The 16,833-nt window shown below is 42.4% G+C and overlaps 1 protein-coding gene across 9 annotated transcripts in view; it reads left to right on the forward strand.

Moving 5' to 3' along the window:
* The window catches only part of LOC137642400 (src substrate cortactin-like), a 94,938-nt gene extending 84,744 nt beyond the window's left edge, over positions 1–10,194 (forward strand). For 8 of the 9 annotated variants that reach the window (XM_068374931.1, XM_068374934.1, XM_068374936.1 and 5 more), the window contains one exon: positions 600–2,250. In XM_068374931.1, the coding sequence (XP_068231032.1) occupies positions 600–689 (90 nt within the window). In that variant the 3' untranslated portion in view covers positions 690–2,250. Of the gene's footprint in view, positions 1–599; positions 2,251–8,603 lie in introns of those variants that run through there. The other variant, XR_011044769.1, reaches the window with a different exon arrangement.
* The last annotated feature ends 6,639 nt before the right edge of the window (positions 10,195–16,833 follow it).

A 16,833-nucleotide genomic window follows, 5' to 3' on the forward strand; every position in this document is an offset into this window, starting at 1 on the left:
GAAAATTGAGTTCTTTGTTTACAATGAGTACTGGGTATCTGAACGACAGATGGCGCTGTTGAGTACACCCCCTACCTGTGTAGCGATCGCTGGCGAATTTTTCCGTAGAGTTTTTCTGTCGAGCAACAGAGTTGCAGCTATTATAATCACCGGGTAAGTATATTCAAAAATTTATTTTATTATCAAAATAACATATTTCAAAACAGTATTATATATCGTTTTCAATACAAACCTGAATAAGCATTATTAAGTGTATTAGCTAAATCTGGTTGATTGCAATGCTGCGCGCTTCATTTACTTGCAAGATAGTCTATTAATATTTTGTATCAAAGGCACTAATATGTTTATTCCAATATAAGGTGATAGACCATAAACTTATATGATTTAGTATTTTAAGAATAGAAGTAGATGAATAGAATTAGGCAAGTAGAAAAGCTCGGGAGCAGCAATACGAAACTTTTTCTAATCTATTTTTTCTCCTTTTCATTACAAATTTAATAGTATGATGATTAGTTTGTAACTTCATTGGATTGTTAGCTAGATGCTCAGTATTAGTTTAAATTAGTTATGATGAATTGAATAAATAACTTCAATTTCAGATTGATGAAGGGTGGTGGAGAGGCTGGTGCAAAGGACAGTATGGTTTATTCCCTGCCAATTATGTACAGCTGCACAGTCCTACTCAGTGAGGAATAAGAATCTGGGAAGTCTTAGACTGTCCCAGAGATAGATGACAAAAGGTATTTTTAAGGATTTTTTTAACGAAGGATATACATTACGAAACTATTTGCAACTTTGATGCATTAAAGATGAACTTTTTAGATCAGTATTGAAATTAAGTACTTTTGATTTTAACGGAATTAATTTTATGAAACTCAATGTGTATTTTTTTTTTTTTTTTTAAATGAAAAATATTTTTGTTCATGACATTTGGTGTAAATGGTATAACTAGGGTTTAGTGTGAAATATTGAGATGATCTTCCACCCTAATTCTGCTTCCTAGTAAGATAATAGTCAATCCATTGTTTAATCTGAAGGTTTCTAGAATTAGTACCATACCCTTGTAAACACTGTTGGAGCCAAACTATTTTAAGATGTATCAATAACTGAAGTAAGCTTTCCAAAATAGATCCTCAGGAAACTCCCAGCATCTATTTATAGCTCAGTGGTGTACTGTATATAATAGCTATAGTGATATCTTTTCAGTGAAACAGTTACATTATTCTTGTTGGATTAGCTCTTGATCCATTCTATTGCTGTAAATGTTAAATTGCTGATCTGTATTTTATGAACAGAAAATTATTTTATCTTAAATGAACTGCATTTAGGACACAGTATTACACACTGCAGTACCTTATTTATAGAATGAGAAAACTAGCTGAAAGTCCTGAATCGTCTTGGTTAGCATTACCTTTTAAGTTCACGTTGTTGTAGTAAAGTAGAATCTGTCCTTTACTTTCCTGACTGACACATCATGATCCTTTGGATGTGTCCATATGGTATATGAAAGCCTAACTGATTATGAGATAATAAGCAATAGCAAATCATGGCAGGTGACTATTAATAATCTTAAACCCATGTTTGTTCCTACACAATACAAACCATTGTCTTTTAATAAGAATATGACTTCAGCGAATCTGGAATGGCCATTAAAGTTTTGATGAGGTGAACATAGTTGTCTGTCTAGTAGTGGGTGAGCCCAACAGGTGGAGCAACCCTCACTTTGACTTCGGCCGCAATGCTATACTGACGTAGTTCCCAGTGTCTGTTACTGGCTTGGTAATGCTTTTCCTTTTTATTTTTACAGAGTATTTGTGCTGCTTGTTAATAGCGACACTACTGGCGGACGTGTAGTTTTGTCCTGCCAATCCTGGCCACAGTTAGGTGTATATTGATGCAAGGACCTAGAAGTGACTTGATGCAGTGCCTCTTAACATGTCTATCCCCGCTGCAGTGGAGGAGCCTCCTTCTTCATCTACTGTAGAAAGAGTGTCGCTATCCCAGCAATCCTCGATGTCTGTGCAGCGTGATAGAGGTAACAGAAGGGCACACGCTGCCAGAAGTCATCCAAGTCTGGTTTCTAGGATTCTACAGTAGGTTGTTCCTGTAGAGAAGTCGACCAAAGGATGGAGGCAGCGAGTACGTACAGCCATGAGAAAGGATATCTTCATGCTTTCTTTGGACCTCAAGGATGCATATTTTCAAATATTCATCCATTGGTCTGACATAAAGCACTTCCACTTTATGCTTGAGGGAGTTGTGTACCAATTCAAAGCCCTGTACTGAAAACCTACTGCTCTCTAAGTGTTCACGTGATTGTTCATTCTTATCTGAGGTATCTAGATAATTTGGTGATCCTACAGACTTCTTTCCTGTTGCTCAATTGGGAAAAGTCAACAAGTGAAGGATGTAGTACATGAGATTTTAGATAGACAAGGCAGTATAGAGTCTCCGTCAGATAATCTTACCAACATGCTCAAGGAGGTAGCGCAACGATTTCTGATCAATCATCAACTTCCGGCTCAGCAGTGACAATGTCTTCTGGGACAAATTTCATCGTTAGAGAGTTACTGGTTCCTTTAGGCAGTACTACTGTGGATCCTGCACATACCCGATAGTCTGGCCTATTCTTTACATTTTCTCCTTTGTCCTCATATATCTGACAACACAGATATTACCAAACTACACTATTCTTCTTTGCTCAAGGAGTTAACTACTGCACTGTACTTTTAAGGGTAAGGGTAGAATGGAAGAAGGACACTCAAAAATCAAACCATTGTTCTCTAGTCTTGGGAAGAGCCATAGCCTTGCACTGTCTTGGGGGTAGAGTTCTTTTGCTTGAGGATATCTCATTTCTTCTCTTGTTTTTTAAAGTTTTTATAGTTTATATATGAGATTTATTTTACAGTTGTTACAGTTTTATTTAATTGTTAATTACTTCTCTTGTAGTTTATTTATTTCCTTATTTCCTTTCTTGACTGGGCTATTTTCCCCGTTGGAGCCTTTGGGCTTATAGCATCTTGCTTTTTCTAACTTGGGTTGTACCTTAGCATGTAATAATGATAATAATTAATAATAGAATAAGAAGTAAGGAATGATTTCTTGTAATTGCTGAACAATGAAAACCTTAACAGGATCTTGCACTCGACTCTAATCCTCTGGAGATGCTGATGTTCACACACAAATCCAAGGAGGTTTGTAGTGCACAGAAGGACCAGACCACTTTGGGAGAGTGGTCGGTCCAAAGAAGAAAAGCTTACATCAGCTGTTTGCAAGTACACACAGCGCTTCCAGCGCTGCAAACTTGCCAATAGAGCTTGATAGAGCATTGGGTATTGTGGATGATTGACAACAGTACTGTAGTAGCTTATGTCAACACTCACAGTGCCTCTGTGAGTTGGCGAAGCAACTACACACTTGGACGTTCGAGAGTGCAGTAGAGCTCTCAGAGGAGGGATGTACTATGGTGTAGTTAAGGTTATTTATCTGCCATGAGGAGAAGTAGAGTGGTCACTACTGCCCTACATGGCAAAAAGGCTTCTTGCCCTTTTGGGGTTTCCCCATGAATCGACTTGTTCGCCACCTGCTAAAACAAGAAGCTTTCTGTGTATTTTTGTTGTTTCCAGATCTATTGGCAGCAATAGAAGACACCTTCCATCATCCCTGAAATAACTTGAAAGCATGTGCCTTTCCTCCCTTCTGCCTGAGACGTTGAGTAATCAACAGGCTATTGATGACTTTGAATCTCGGGATGAGACATAACCTTCCAGGTAGCCACATGATGAATGGTTTCCATATCTGCTGATGAGCCTTGTTGAGATACCGAGAGAACTACCTCAATGGCCCAAAATTTCCTCCAAGCGAAGAGCTTTTTGCGAGGCAGTGTGGAGATGAGTGCGTTCCGGTGAAAATTCTTTCCACTTGTCTACCTGGGAAAGTGGTACAGTACATCGGAATTGGTGTCGTAGGCGGGGTACTTCTTTGTTTGGAGCATCTCTGCAATTGATAGCCAATTTCCTTGTCTACATTTATCAAAAGAAGCTCCTCTCAGTCTTTTCTATGAATAGCTATGCTGAGCCAGGTTTTCATGCTGATGATGGGCTTGGAACTTTCCTATTCGTGGGATCTGTCCATACTCAGGAGCTTCAAGCAGTCTAAGGATCCTAGAGAACTTGGACTGCAAGCTTTGGACACCACGTGAGTTTTTAGCTCTCCCAATCAGTCAACGTATGAACACTTAAGGAGACCGTCTGATAGGGATTGGACATTCAAGACTGTGTGCCTACTTGCCTTAACCTTGAAAACGAGAGTAGAACTGCCTGGCATCTCATGTCACACATAATTCAGAGGGATGAAAGAAGGTTTCCTTTACATTCGTCCTGAGGTTCTTGTCCAGGACCCAAGACCCAGCTGTCCACAACCTCAAGCTCAAGTCCTTTACTATCTCTTCAATCCAAGACGTGGCAACCAATTGGGATGACTTACTTCTGTTCAGTGAAGGCGCTTAAGCGCTACCCGAAGAGAACTCGGCACTTCAGACCATAGCATCAAAGGCTGTTCTTCACCACAGGTGGGGTTAGAAAGAGGACATCTAAGAACAGTTTCATTCTGGCTTCCTGAGACTATGAAGCATGCATACCGTGCTTACGAAGAGATTACAGACTGACTAGCTAGAGCATAGACTCAAAGCCGGAGGGATCGGTTCTACCCTAGCCTTCAGGAAGAATCTTCCCATCACACAAGTGCTGGACAATTAGCATCTCATAAAAGATAGTAGTCGCAACGTAAGCCTAGAGTGAAGGTAAGAATGTCTGGTCATCTTTTCTCTTATTCCCCATATTTGGGATGTAGCAGTTGTGACATTATGAGCTAGACTAACACCAAACACAGCTGAGTAACTGAACTGAGTAACTTTTCTTTGCAATTAAGTTTGTATTGGAGTAAGTACTAATCTCCATCTTCCCATACTAGGGGGAGGATGAATGGAATGTATCATGTATGCAAACATTTCTCGTAAATGCTCGTGCATTTGGAAAAATTATAGATTCTTCAGTGAATGTCCAACAGTTCTCTGCTTCTGGTAGGGACTTGCCAAACACCTGCAACAGCTTCATACTCAGATAGGTAGGAGGTTGGCATGAGTCATGACTTTTGCTCCTATACAAGAACCAAGTACTGTACAGTACATTGACATCTCCCAGGTTAGTTAATCAGCCAGTCTTGGTATTGGGACTTCTGCCCACCTAATGATGGATCTCCTAATAAAGGACAGTAGTTTGTATTGTATCAGAACAAATCATAATCCTTCAACCAGGCCCTGCTAGGTTAAAGATTAAAGTGAGGGTTGCTCCACCTGTAGGTGGGTGGGGCCTAATCACCACCCGACTGGCAATGATATTGACCTTGTTAAAAGCTAACAGCTGTGCTAGTTTTGGTGAAGTCATACTCATTAAATGACTGGTTTGTATATTCAGGAAAGAAAAGTTGAGGCAAAATATTTGGTACTATCATTATTTCTAATTTATTTCCTGTTTGTTTTGTATAAATTTTGATATTACTTTTCTCTTGCTTGGTATTGTAGATGTTCCTATAATTATTCTTTATTGTTAATAATTGTTGGTAATATTACTTTTTCAAAGTTAAAAAGTCATGAAAGTGAATTTCTTTTATAATTGCCAGTGTCTACCGTACAGATGTTGCTTGCTGTACATAAGTTATGTGATGGTGGTGGTGAATTTTTTTGGTTGTATAAATCTTGAGTTTTACATGAAATTGTTTTTGGATATACTGTAAATCATTCTATTACATTTAACATTTGCATAACCAAATCCTATAAACACAGCAGGAGTCTCAAAAACAGTGAACCAACAAATTACTGAATTATAGTTTCATCAAAATGTTTGTGGAAAGCCAAATGCTCTATTAAATATTGGATATTAAAATGCTTCCAGAAATATGAATAGTATTCTCTAATGTTTAATAGAAAATGGTCATAAAAGGCAATCCACTAAAGTTCAGTTTGTTAACTTCAGGATAACCCACAAATTTTCTTGGATGATTCTTTTCCATTGTTTACTCTGGTTACCAGGAGCAATAATGGTTTATTGGTGTAGCTAACTACCTAGCTGTTGTGCTGTATGTCATTTACCTCTAGTTTCTGCATTTTCATCTTTCCTGACCCAAGTTTTACTACAGATTATATAGTGACGTCAGAAATTTTAATCAGTCCTCTGATTAAAGAACTTTATTTGTATAATATAAATATTAATGTGCATCTGTAAACTAAACACAAAAGCAGTCACACTCAGTTGTTAAAGCAGAGGTCAAATGTCAATTATCAAGTATGTAGTCTCGAGACTTCTTTCATACATTGATGATTATTTGACAACACCACATCATTACAGAAATTATTGTGTAAGTAAACTAAATTTCATATGAAACATTCGTACGTTTGAATATAAAATTTCATAATTAAAGATAACGAAATAGAAAATATATCGCCTGGTGTGTTTACATCATACGTGCTTGGCATATAACGTAAGTATTACATTCAATCATTGCAGAGGCCAATGGAGATAATACTATTATTTATAATATGCTGGACTTAGAAAAAATGGAAATCCACAGAACTTTCTATAAAATCTACATTACAGTTCTGACATGCACATAAACTTTAATAATCTATCATTTTCTTTGGGTTCTGCCTATCTCATTAGTGTGTCTTTTGAAAACTAGCCCTTAAAATTTAACAAAAACTTGGTATATGCTATATTTCTTAATAAATAAGTCAATTCATTGGTTAACTCTGATTTTGTTTACCATATATTTGTATAGACTTCTCAGTTTATCTATAGAACTATAGGACCAAATTTAACCAGCAAAGAATGATTATTGAATAACAAAATCAGTGATTGAAATTTCCATAGTTCAGTTTACAGTTTTCTTTAAGTGGTTTAGAGATATTTCATTGGTGTAATAATACAATTTTAAAATTTACCCCGATAATAATAATGATATAATATCTAAGTTTTTAGTATTAGCTGAAACTCATTTAGTTATTTCAATTACTACAAATGTTATATGATATTTTGTAATTTTCTTTTATTCCAAGTAAAAAGCAGTACAGAAAAGTATAAAAAAAAAAGTTTTGAATAAAGCAGGTATTTCTGGAACTGGTTATACCATGTTTATTTTTCAATTATTGTACTGTTGGTGAGAAGCATGTAGAAGTGTATTTTTATTATAAAACTATCCAATAATTGGGCAGATATCAAATATATGTAAGTCAGGTATCCAATGCAGGTTCAAACTTTGGAAAGTACATTTCATAGATGTAATTGTTAGATGTCTTCATTGGAATTATCACTGGTTGTATTAGCACATTTAACTACTACTATTAAATTGGTATGTGATCAAAATAATTCCTTAAATATTACAATTTATAAGTGGGATTGAAACAAAACTACTGTGGTGGAGTGTTATGATCATAAATTATCATTACTTAAAACAGTGCTCATTATAATACTGCTGTACTCTGATCTACTTTATTGTAAACTATTCAATATAATACTGATGTACTCCAACCTCCTTTTCCAATAATCTGTTAACAAGTATAGAAAAAAATTATCCCCTTTAGAAAACCTTTTTTGATAACTAACAACCGCGTAATTGATTAGTGTCCATTCACCCACCGAGCTCCTAAGCATTAGCAAGAAACTTGGATAAAATATTTTTTTTCAAATCATTAAAGATGGCAATCATAATATTTGAGCAATGACATTCATTTTGGTTTTAGTTTGTCTAAACAATGATGTTTTATGACAGAATAATTAATTGGAATAAAATATGCCTTTCTATAATAAATTTTGAAATGTGGGCCAAGAAAAAACCATAAAATAGATATAAATTTAAGAATTGTATTTTGTTCTTGAAAAAAAAATTTAACATTAAAAGGGGCAGCCAAAATGTATGCAAATGCGCTTCCTACTCTCAGTAAAGTCAAGAGAAAATGGTCGATTCTAGCATTTTGCACAGTGGATATGCAGGTTGATTCATTATTCCTGACCCATAATGATGAAGTTCAACTAAGGCTCTCTACCACAAGTACAGAGCCATTTTTTTTTTTTTTTTGCTTTGGTGCAGAATTCAATTTTTCATGAATATTTGGAAAAAAAAATTTCTTTCAGGAGCTGTACTATACATCATATCTATTGGTTGTCAAAGATTTAAACAACATATGTTTAAAGCCAAAAAATTTTCTGGTACTTGAATTTGGCCAGCAGTTTACAATTATCATGATATCAATTCCACTTTGCAATTTAATACGGGTTAATTATTTGGGGGTATTTAAAGATTAAAATGCAAAGGTAATGGAGACAAATCCTATTTACGTGCATGAATACTGTACTAGCGTCTGTTGTAAAGTACATCCCCACCCCTCTGCTATATTTCATTACCGTAGTCTGGTTTAAACTACCTAATAACAATAAGAAAATGATCATTCATAGTGTTAGTGAGCACTAAGGGTTTGCACTCTTTATCAGGGAACACACCTGTATTGCAGGACCATTGTATTACCTTTAAACCTAATGTAATTTTTGCAGATTTATTACTCGGGTTGCTGTATTCCTCAGGCATGCAAGATTCAGCTGGTTTCTGTTACCGCTGTAATTAGCTATGAGTAACATTTTCCTCTTGCAGCCAGAAATTTTTCTAAACATTAGAATGGAACAATCTTCCTTGTGACAATAGATAATCTCAGGTAATTCATTCATGTATATACCTTATTTGGAAATTGCCTTTAAATTTTCATTGTGAATTTTACAGTTTAAATCTACACTTCCTGTTTGGGGTCTTCTGTGTAATTTCTCATTTTTATCAAACTGAATCAAAGTGGAACTCTTGTACAGTAATATATGAATTGTTGAAATATATTAACATTACCTGTACACTATATATAATGGGTAAATGTGATCATGACATTGAAATCTATATTTTCTTGAATTAAGTGTTTCTGTGGTAAATAACATTATTGTTAATTCAACTTTACATAATTAATATATATTCCTAATAATGTCACTTAAGTACAGATAAGAAGTTAGAACAGGACTGAAAATGACTCGTTCATTGTAAATATAAAATTTGGCTGGTTTGTAAATATAAAATTTGGCAGGGAAAACCTGAAATTCTGAAAATAGGTATTATAGATTACTTGAGCCACAAATCTTAGGATTAAATTAAAAAATTCATTGTGACCTATAATTAGGGGTTAGCCGTAAACAGATGACCTAAGTATGTATCGCAGTATTCTAACGAAATTATTGTCTAAACCTACTTTTCCACCAGAAAATTTAAACTAAAAAATTGCTTTAGTTGAAGCCTATATTCAATGGTCTCAAATTTTAATCATATTAATTTTTGGGTTAATTAAAAATTGCATCATAGAATATTAAGCAATGTGTAATAAAACATGAGGTCTTTTTGGAATTATAAATTTCTCAGTACAGACAAATGTGTAATAAATCTTGTGTGTTTTAGATAACAAAATATTTGGAATGAAACAACTGCTGTTGAATATTAAAAGTATCTTCACTCTGCATCATTCAAGGTAAAATTTCAAGTTGCTGGCTCAGAGCTTCTTTAAGCCTGATTCCTAGTTATATGAGGGCTATAGCAGTAATTGAATTGCTCATGATAATTATCAAATTAAATGGGTCTTTATTGAAGAACAAAGATTTGAGCAAGTGCAATTTTATTTATTATTCTGCTCATGCTTTTACAAGCATAAATTTATGGATCATTTTGCATTAGTTTTGAATGACTTATTATGGGGAAATGATTTTGCCAAAAAAATGTTTATAAATACTGTAGTTGATGTAACTACTGTACTGCTTGGTTGGTGCTACATGTTTTCCTTAGGTTGATGTAATTGTGGTTTTGGATATTTTTCTCTATATGTTGTATATGTATTGAATGATTGTTACTTTATTATAAATAATACAGGTGTGCATATCATTGACAATTATTTCAATATTTTGCTACTTTGTTACTTCCGAGTCTGGATTTTTTTTTAACTGTAGATCAAATAAGATTACCACTGTGCTCATGCCAGTAGCTGTGAAATGTCATAAATTTTAAAAGCTTTGTGCACAGCAGAGGTAAAGGAATAATAAAATGTTACCATAAATAAGATTTTTTCTAGCTTTGAGTATCTCTTCCTGTGATATCCACCTTTTAAATAAAGAGTTGTTCCAACACTGAGTGCTTACCTCGAACTACTTTCTTAGAAGTAGCTGGGCTCTCCTCCCAACCGATCAGAGTTTTGTGTAGTTTACCCTACTCCCGTTTTCTATGAGGGGGCAACCTCAGGTGGTGTGATACACGCTCTGAGGCGACCCCGGGTCAGAGAGCATGCTTGCTCAGGTCTCGATCCCCAGTAAGTTCTCTGGTCGCATCGCGATAACATCACGACGCTCTCCTTATCCAGTGCGACCCTTGTGTCTCACGCGGTTCCCACGTGGTACCTTTGTGTTCCCCCTTATTCTTTCCCTTGTGTTCCTGTGCTCGCGGAGCCTTACTAGTTCGTAATGGAGCATCCCCGCTGTTGTTCTGGGCCTATGGCCGGTAAATCGTGTGGTGCTTTCCTGTCGAAAACTTTAGTTGACCCGCACTCCTTGTGTTCTTCGTGTAGGGGCAGTGTGTGTTCCCCTACAGCCACATGTCCAGAGTGCAAGTCCTGGAACGAGGTGCAGTGGGTGCGTTACGGCACCAAAAAGGCGGCGGCTTCTAAGAGATCGCCTAAGAAGCCGAACGTCTCTTCTCTTGCTTCGCCGGGCGTTTCGTCAGACAGAACCTCGCTGCCGCCTTCCCCTACCCAGAGTAGGGGACGAGGTAAGTTGGTTGCGGGGAAGAGGCCTGTAGCCCTTCCCCAGGAGTCTGATTTGCAGGATAGTGGTGTTGTGGCATCATTCCAGGCAAGTGAGGGGCCTGAGGGAGGGACGGGAGTGTGTTCGGGGATGGAACCCTGGTGCAAGCAGGGCCTGTCTCCTCAGATGATCCTATGTGGGGAAAAACTGTGCCTACCTTTTCTCCCACCTCGTGGGCGTGTTTTTCAGGTGCTTCCGCAGCCGAGGGTTCCGCCGAGAAGGAAGACTCGCCGTCGGACTCCCTCGCGTGGGCGCCGCCGAAGACGCCCTTCAGGTCTCCGTTGAGGATGGAGGAAGGTTTTGAGACCTGGTCCCCCATCGAGGAACTCCCACGCTCCCCTCCAGCGCCTTCAGCTACGTTTCCGTCCATCTTCCTACAGCCCTCTTCTTCCATCGAGTGATGTGTGGACCCATCTATAGCGCGGCACGAGTCGGGCCCGCCGGTAAGAACATGCAAGTCATCAGGCTCCTCGGTCGAAGCCTACTCTTGCTCCTTCGAAGACGGAGCCCCGGGAGACCATAGGAGACGTCGTGAGAGGTCCCGCAGGAGACGTTCTCGCTCCCGCTCCAGATCCCGCCACGGGTTTGGCGCTCTAGATCCCCCAGGAGGAAGTTTAGGAGAAGTGACTCCCCTGGGGGTCGTCATCCCTCGTAGCAAACTTCTAGAGATGTCAGCAGTTCTGGGCCCCTCGAACTGGCTCCCAAGGGCTCGCTATCCAGCGGCAGATACGATCGACGGAGGGGGGGAGTCTATTCAGGTCCCAGCGGACAGGCATAAGTCCGCGAAGGTTCCGACTCCCGCCCAGCGGAGAGAGTCGCCCCTTCGGTCTGGCAGCCGCGTCCCGACCTCCAAGTCAACGTCTAGTCGGCAGGAACGAGACAACCAACTCCCTTCGACGAGCAACGCCACATCTACCTGGACCTCCGTAAGCAGGGATAAGTCCAGGACGGAGGCCTCCGTCCCGACGGCGATGCCCGTGCTACGCCCTGAGCCGCCGAAGGTGGACCAGTCCAAGATGTTTCCTCCCTCCTGCGCGGCGACCTCCGTCACAGACAGCGGAACGTATTACGGAGCAAATGGACTACAACGGAGAAGCTTCAGTAGCAGAAGTTTCGGCCTACAGGAGGGTAATAGGACTCATTCGCAGGCATCACAGACTGGACGAACCCGAGCCCTCATCCGACGAAGTCTGGCTCTCGAGCCTCAGCAGGCTGGTTGATGCCCCGGTGCAGCAGAGATCCTCTCTAGCCCTGCCTTTGGCTGGGTAGGGCTCACACGGACAAGATGGTGGCCAACCATGAAAAGCCCCCAAGACCCAGAGTTCCCCCAAGCTTCTTCAAGGCCTAAAATCCCAGAGCCGGTTTTACCTCCCTGAAGGGCATCGCGCAGGTCCCTGTACTGTGGAACCTGTAATTGCCATCCTGGGGCAAGGAGCAGCTGAAGAAAGGGCTACTACCGCCCCGATCGGTTTCTCCCCTTCAGAAGCTGCCATAATGGAGGAGATAGCTAAGGACCTGGTGAACGTTTCCTCCTGGCTGGATTGGTGGGCCTCCACATTGGTAGGCTTCCAGTCCTCCTACGACCTCACTATCCCAGAGAACCAGGCCTTACTGAAGGAGCTGATTAGCTCGGAAGGTGAAGCCCTTAAGTTTCTCTCGTATCAGGCCGCCAATTGGGTTCTGCGAAAAAGGGATACGGTGCTCAACAAGCTCGTAAGGAGGCTCCCCGACAGAGAAGTGAGGTCCCTGAGGAGCCTACCCCTGTGGGATGACTTGGTTTTCCCCCTGAAGGCAGTGGAAGAGACGGTAGAGAGGGTCAGGAAGCTGAAGGATACGGGAGACTCCAGACCCCCGCCAGCAAGAAGACCTACCCATAGAAGGGCGCCCTCTGACGCCTCACCTAGTCAACCCAGGAGAGACGCCCCTACTACGGCCTGGTCTCAGTCTTCTCAGCCCTCCCATAGAGGAAAGTCTTCAACGCAATCATCCTTCAGACCTTCCTATGCAGCAGCCAGAAGAGGTCGTTCAGGCCGCGCCTCTAGAAGGAGATAGGGGGAGAGGCCCCCTACTCCTGCCGAAGCCTCAGGTGGGGGGATGCCTCAAACATTCTTGGCAAGCATGAAGAGACCACGGAGCAGATCCGTGGACCGTAGCAGTCCGAAAGAAGGGTACAGGTTGCCCTTCCTGGCGGACCCCCCACCTCTAATGCCAGATCAACAGGCAGTGGTTGGCACCCAAGGACCCCTTGAGAAGGACTGCCCTACAAGAGCAGGTCTCTGCGATGCTGGCGACAGGGGCAATAGAACCAGTCAAGAACCCGGGCCGGGGGTTCTACAGCAGACTCTTCCTGGAGGAGAAAGCGACAGGAGGCTGGAGACCAGTCATAGACCTCTCAGCCCTCAACAATTTCATGTGCAAGACCGACTTCAAGATGGACACCCCGAAGTCGGTCCTAGCGGCCTTGAGGGAGGGAGACTTCATGATGTCCATAGACCTCAAGGACGCGTACTTCCAAATCCCTGTTCACCCCTCCAGCAGGAAGTACCTAAGGGTGAAATGGGGTGCCCAAGCGTTGCAGTTCAAGACCCTCTGCTTCGGTCTGTCCACAGCCCCTCAGGTCTTCACAACAGTCTTAGCCTGGGCACACGAACAGGGCATCCGCCTGATTCGGTACCTAGACGACTGGTTGTTGCTTTCAGCCTCAGGGGAAGTACTGAGGGAGCAAGGCACGAAGCTCCTGCGGTTCTGCAACGTCCTGGGTATCATCATCAACCTAGAGAAGTCCCAACTGATACCCTCCACCAGGATGACCTACCTCGGAATGGTTCTGGACTCCCGGTTGGCGAGAGCTTTCCCTTCTGCGGAGAGACTGGACAACTTGGACCAGATCCTCCGGCCCTTCCTGTCATACCAGCCCAGGAGAGCCAAGGACTGGCAAAGACTGATAGGCCACCTCGTGTCGTTGGAGAAGCTAGTCCCCCAGAGGAGACTCAAACTCAGGGGAGTCCAATGGAACCTGAAGGAGACCTGGAACCAGAGAGACTCCCCCCACAAGGAGGTCCTAGAGTGGTGGATCGCCAGATCGAACACCCTCAAGGGAATGCCCTTCGCAGCCGACCCTCCGGAGATGCTTCTGTTCACGGACGCATCCAAGGAGGGGTGGGGTGCCCATCTCCTTGGCAGGACAACAAGAGGAAGTTGGATGGACGTAGAGAAAAACCAGCACATAAACGGACTAGAGATGATGGCAGTGCGAAGAGCGTGCCTAGAGTTCGTCCATCAGCTCCAGGGGAACACCGTGGCACTGATGTGTGACAACGCCACGGTGGTGGCCTACATAAAGAAACAAGGAGGACTAAAATCGAAGGAGTTGTGCGTCCTCACGTTGAGACTGCTGGAATGGGCCGAAGGGGAACAGATCAAGATATCAGCAAGGTTCATTCCAGGGAAGAGAAATGTCCTGGCCGACGGCCTCAGCAGAATGGGTCAAGTGGTAGGATCCAAGTGGTCCTTGCACCCGGAAGTGGCCAAGACCCTCATTCAGAAATGGGGATGACCAGTGTTGGACCTCTTCGCAACGAGACTGAACGCACAGCTCCCCGTGTTTTGTTCTCCTGTGCCAGATCCAGAAGCGGCGTGCGAGGACGCCTTCGAGCGCCCTTGGGACAACCTCGACGTTTACGCCTTCCCTCCCTTCGGGATGCTCAGACAGGTCCTCAACAAGGTGAGGCAAGCGGACAACCTGTGGATGACTTTGGTAGCGCCCTGATGGCCGGAGAGAGAGTGGTTCGCGGATCTAAAGGAACTGACGCGCATTCCACCGTGACCCCTTCCGGAGAGGCCAGACCTTCTCCGGCAGCCCCATTTTCAAAGGTTCCATGAGAACCCTCGGTCCCTTCGCCTTCACGCGTGGAGGTTATCGAGCGTCTCCTGAGGAAGGAAGGATATTTTTCGAGAACGGCAGCAAGGATGTCAGGGTATCTGAGGTGTTCATCAGCAGCAGTATACCAGGCAAAGTGGGCCACATTCACTAAGTGGTGCGTCTCGAGGAACATCAAACCATTGAGGGCCTCCGTTCCAGAGATAGCGGACTTCCTAGTCTATCTCAGGGACGAGGTACATATGTCCATCCCAGCCATCAAAGGAGTCCGAGCTGCTCTGGGTCAATTTCCTCCTCAAGGGCATCGACCTGGGTGCCTCCAGACATACCTCGATGCTCACATCAGGAGCTTCGAACAATCGTGCCCCCCTCAAGCCAGTAGGGTGCCCCTGAGGGATGTACCCAGAGTCCTGAAGATGCTGTCAGAGCCTCCCTTCGAACCCCTAAAGGACATCTTGGACAACGAACTCAGCCTCAAGACAGTTTTTCTGTTAGCTCTAGCATCAGCAAAACGGGTAGGGGAGTTGCACGGACTGTCGTACGAGATATCTCACTCGAAGGGTTGGCGTGAGGCTACCTTCAGGTTCGTCCCATCCTTCATGGCAAAGACTCAGAATCCAGCCGTTTGGTATCCCAAGTTTGAAGGGTTCTCAGTGCCGGCAATTCCTCGTTCGGACAACTTGAGGGACTTGCTGCTGTGCCCTGTCAGGGCAGTACGAAAACACTTAGAGGACAGCCAGACTTCGACCCGAGATCAAGAGTCTGTTCGTCTCCTCGGGACTAGAAGAAGCCAGTCTCCAAGAATATTATCTTCTTCTGGCTACAGCAGGTGATCGTCAGGGCCTACAGTACTGCAGGGGTCCCCCTTCCAGGAAAGCCCAGACCCCATGACATTAGGGGTCTAAGTACTTCATTGGCATTTGAGAAAAATATGGCAGTGGGCCAGATCCTGAGGGCAGGTACTTGGTCTAACTAGTCGACCTTCACAGCTCACTACTTGAAGGACTACTGGAGGAAGTCCCTAGATGGGTTCTCGATAGGTCCCGTCATTTCCGCGCTCCAAATGGTTTAAAGGTATAGCCCCAATGACAACCGTGGGTTGTCCCTTACCGAAATGACTCCAGTAGTCCCCCTGAAACTGCCATGGGATACACTATCGTTGGAAGGACATGTCTCCTAGGATTTCTTGCAGAGGTGAGTTACTTAGACACTAAGATGGGTTTGTGCATAGTTTTCCTTGGGGTCAGCAGAACCTAGTCTCCTATCTAGGTTCCTCTTATATACTTCTCATGGTCTCTAAGTCATGAAGGACACCCCCACCTCCTAAGGTATAAGTCTCCTAAGAAAGTAGTTCGAGGTAAGTCCTCGGTGTTGGAACAAATCACAAATTTTAAGTAATTTGTATTTTTCCAACCAGTACTTACCTCGAACTACTTTCGGGTAATGGCCCACCCATCCTTCCCCGAGTGCCTTGCTGGACCTCATAGAAACCTAAGCTATCAAGAACTTACTGGGGATCGAGACCTGAGCAAGCATGCTCTCTGACCCGGGGTCGCCTCGGCGCGTATCACACCACCTGAGGTTGCCCCTCATAGAAAACGGGAGTAGGGTAAAATACATAAAACTCTGGTCGGTTGGGAGGAGATCCCAGATACTCCTAAGAAAGTAGTTTGAGGTAAGTACTGTTATGAAAAATACAAATTACTTAAAATTTGGGATGTTTTGTTAATGAAAACTGAATCAGGATTCTTATTCAGATAACTTTAATTAGTTTCATGAAACTTTTAGCGTTTAATGTATGGTGTACTGAATGGCTTTTTTTTTTTTTGTAAGGTACATGATTTTCAATGGCTTTGGTTTTTGGGATTGAACCTATACGAGAGATGCATCTTACTTCTTAAGTAGGACTTCCCAGGTACTCTTAAATAATTTAATGAACATGGCTTATGCCATGTAAGCTACTACATTATATACAGTATACATGCAGTGCTTTACAATTCCTAAGTGATATTGGGGGAATTAATCTTA

This window comes from Palaemon carinicauda, chromosome 6, assembly GCF_036898095.1.
Source record: "Palaemon carinicauda isolate YSFRI2023 chromosome 6, ASM3689809v2, whole genome shotgun sequence".
NCBI classification, from domain to species: Eukaryota; Metazoa; Arthropoda; class Malacostraca; order Decapoda; family Palaemonidae; genus Palaemon; species Palaemon carinicauda.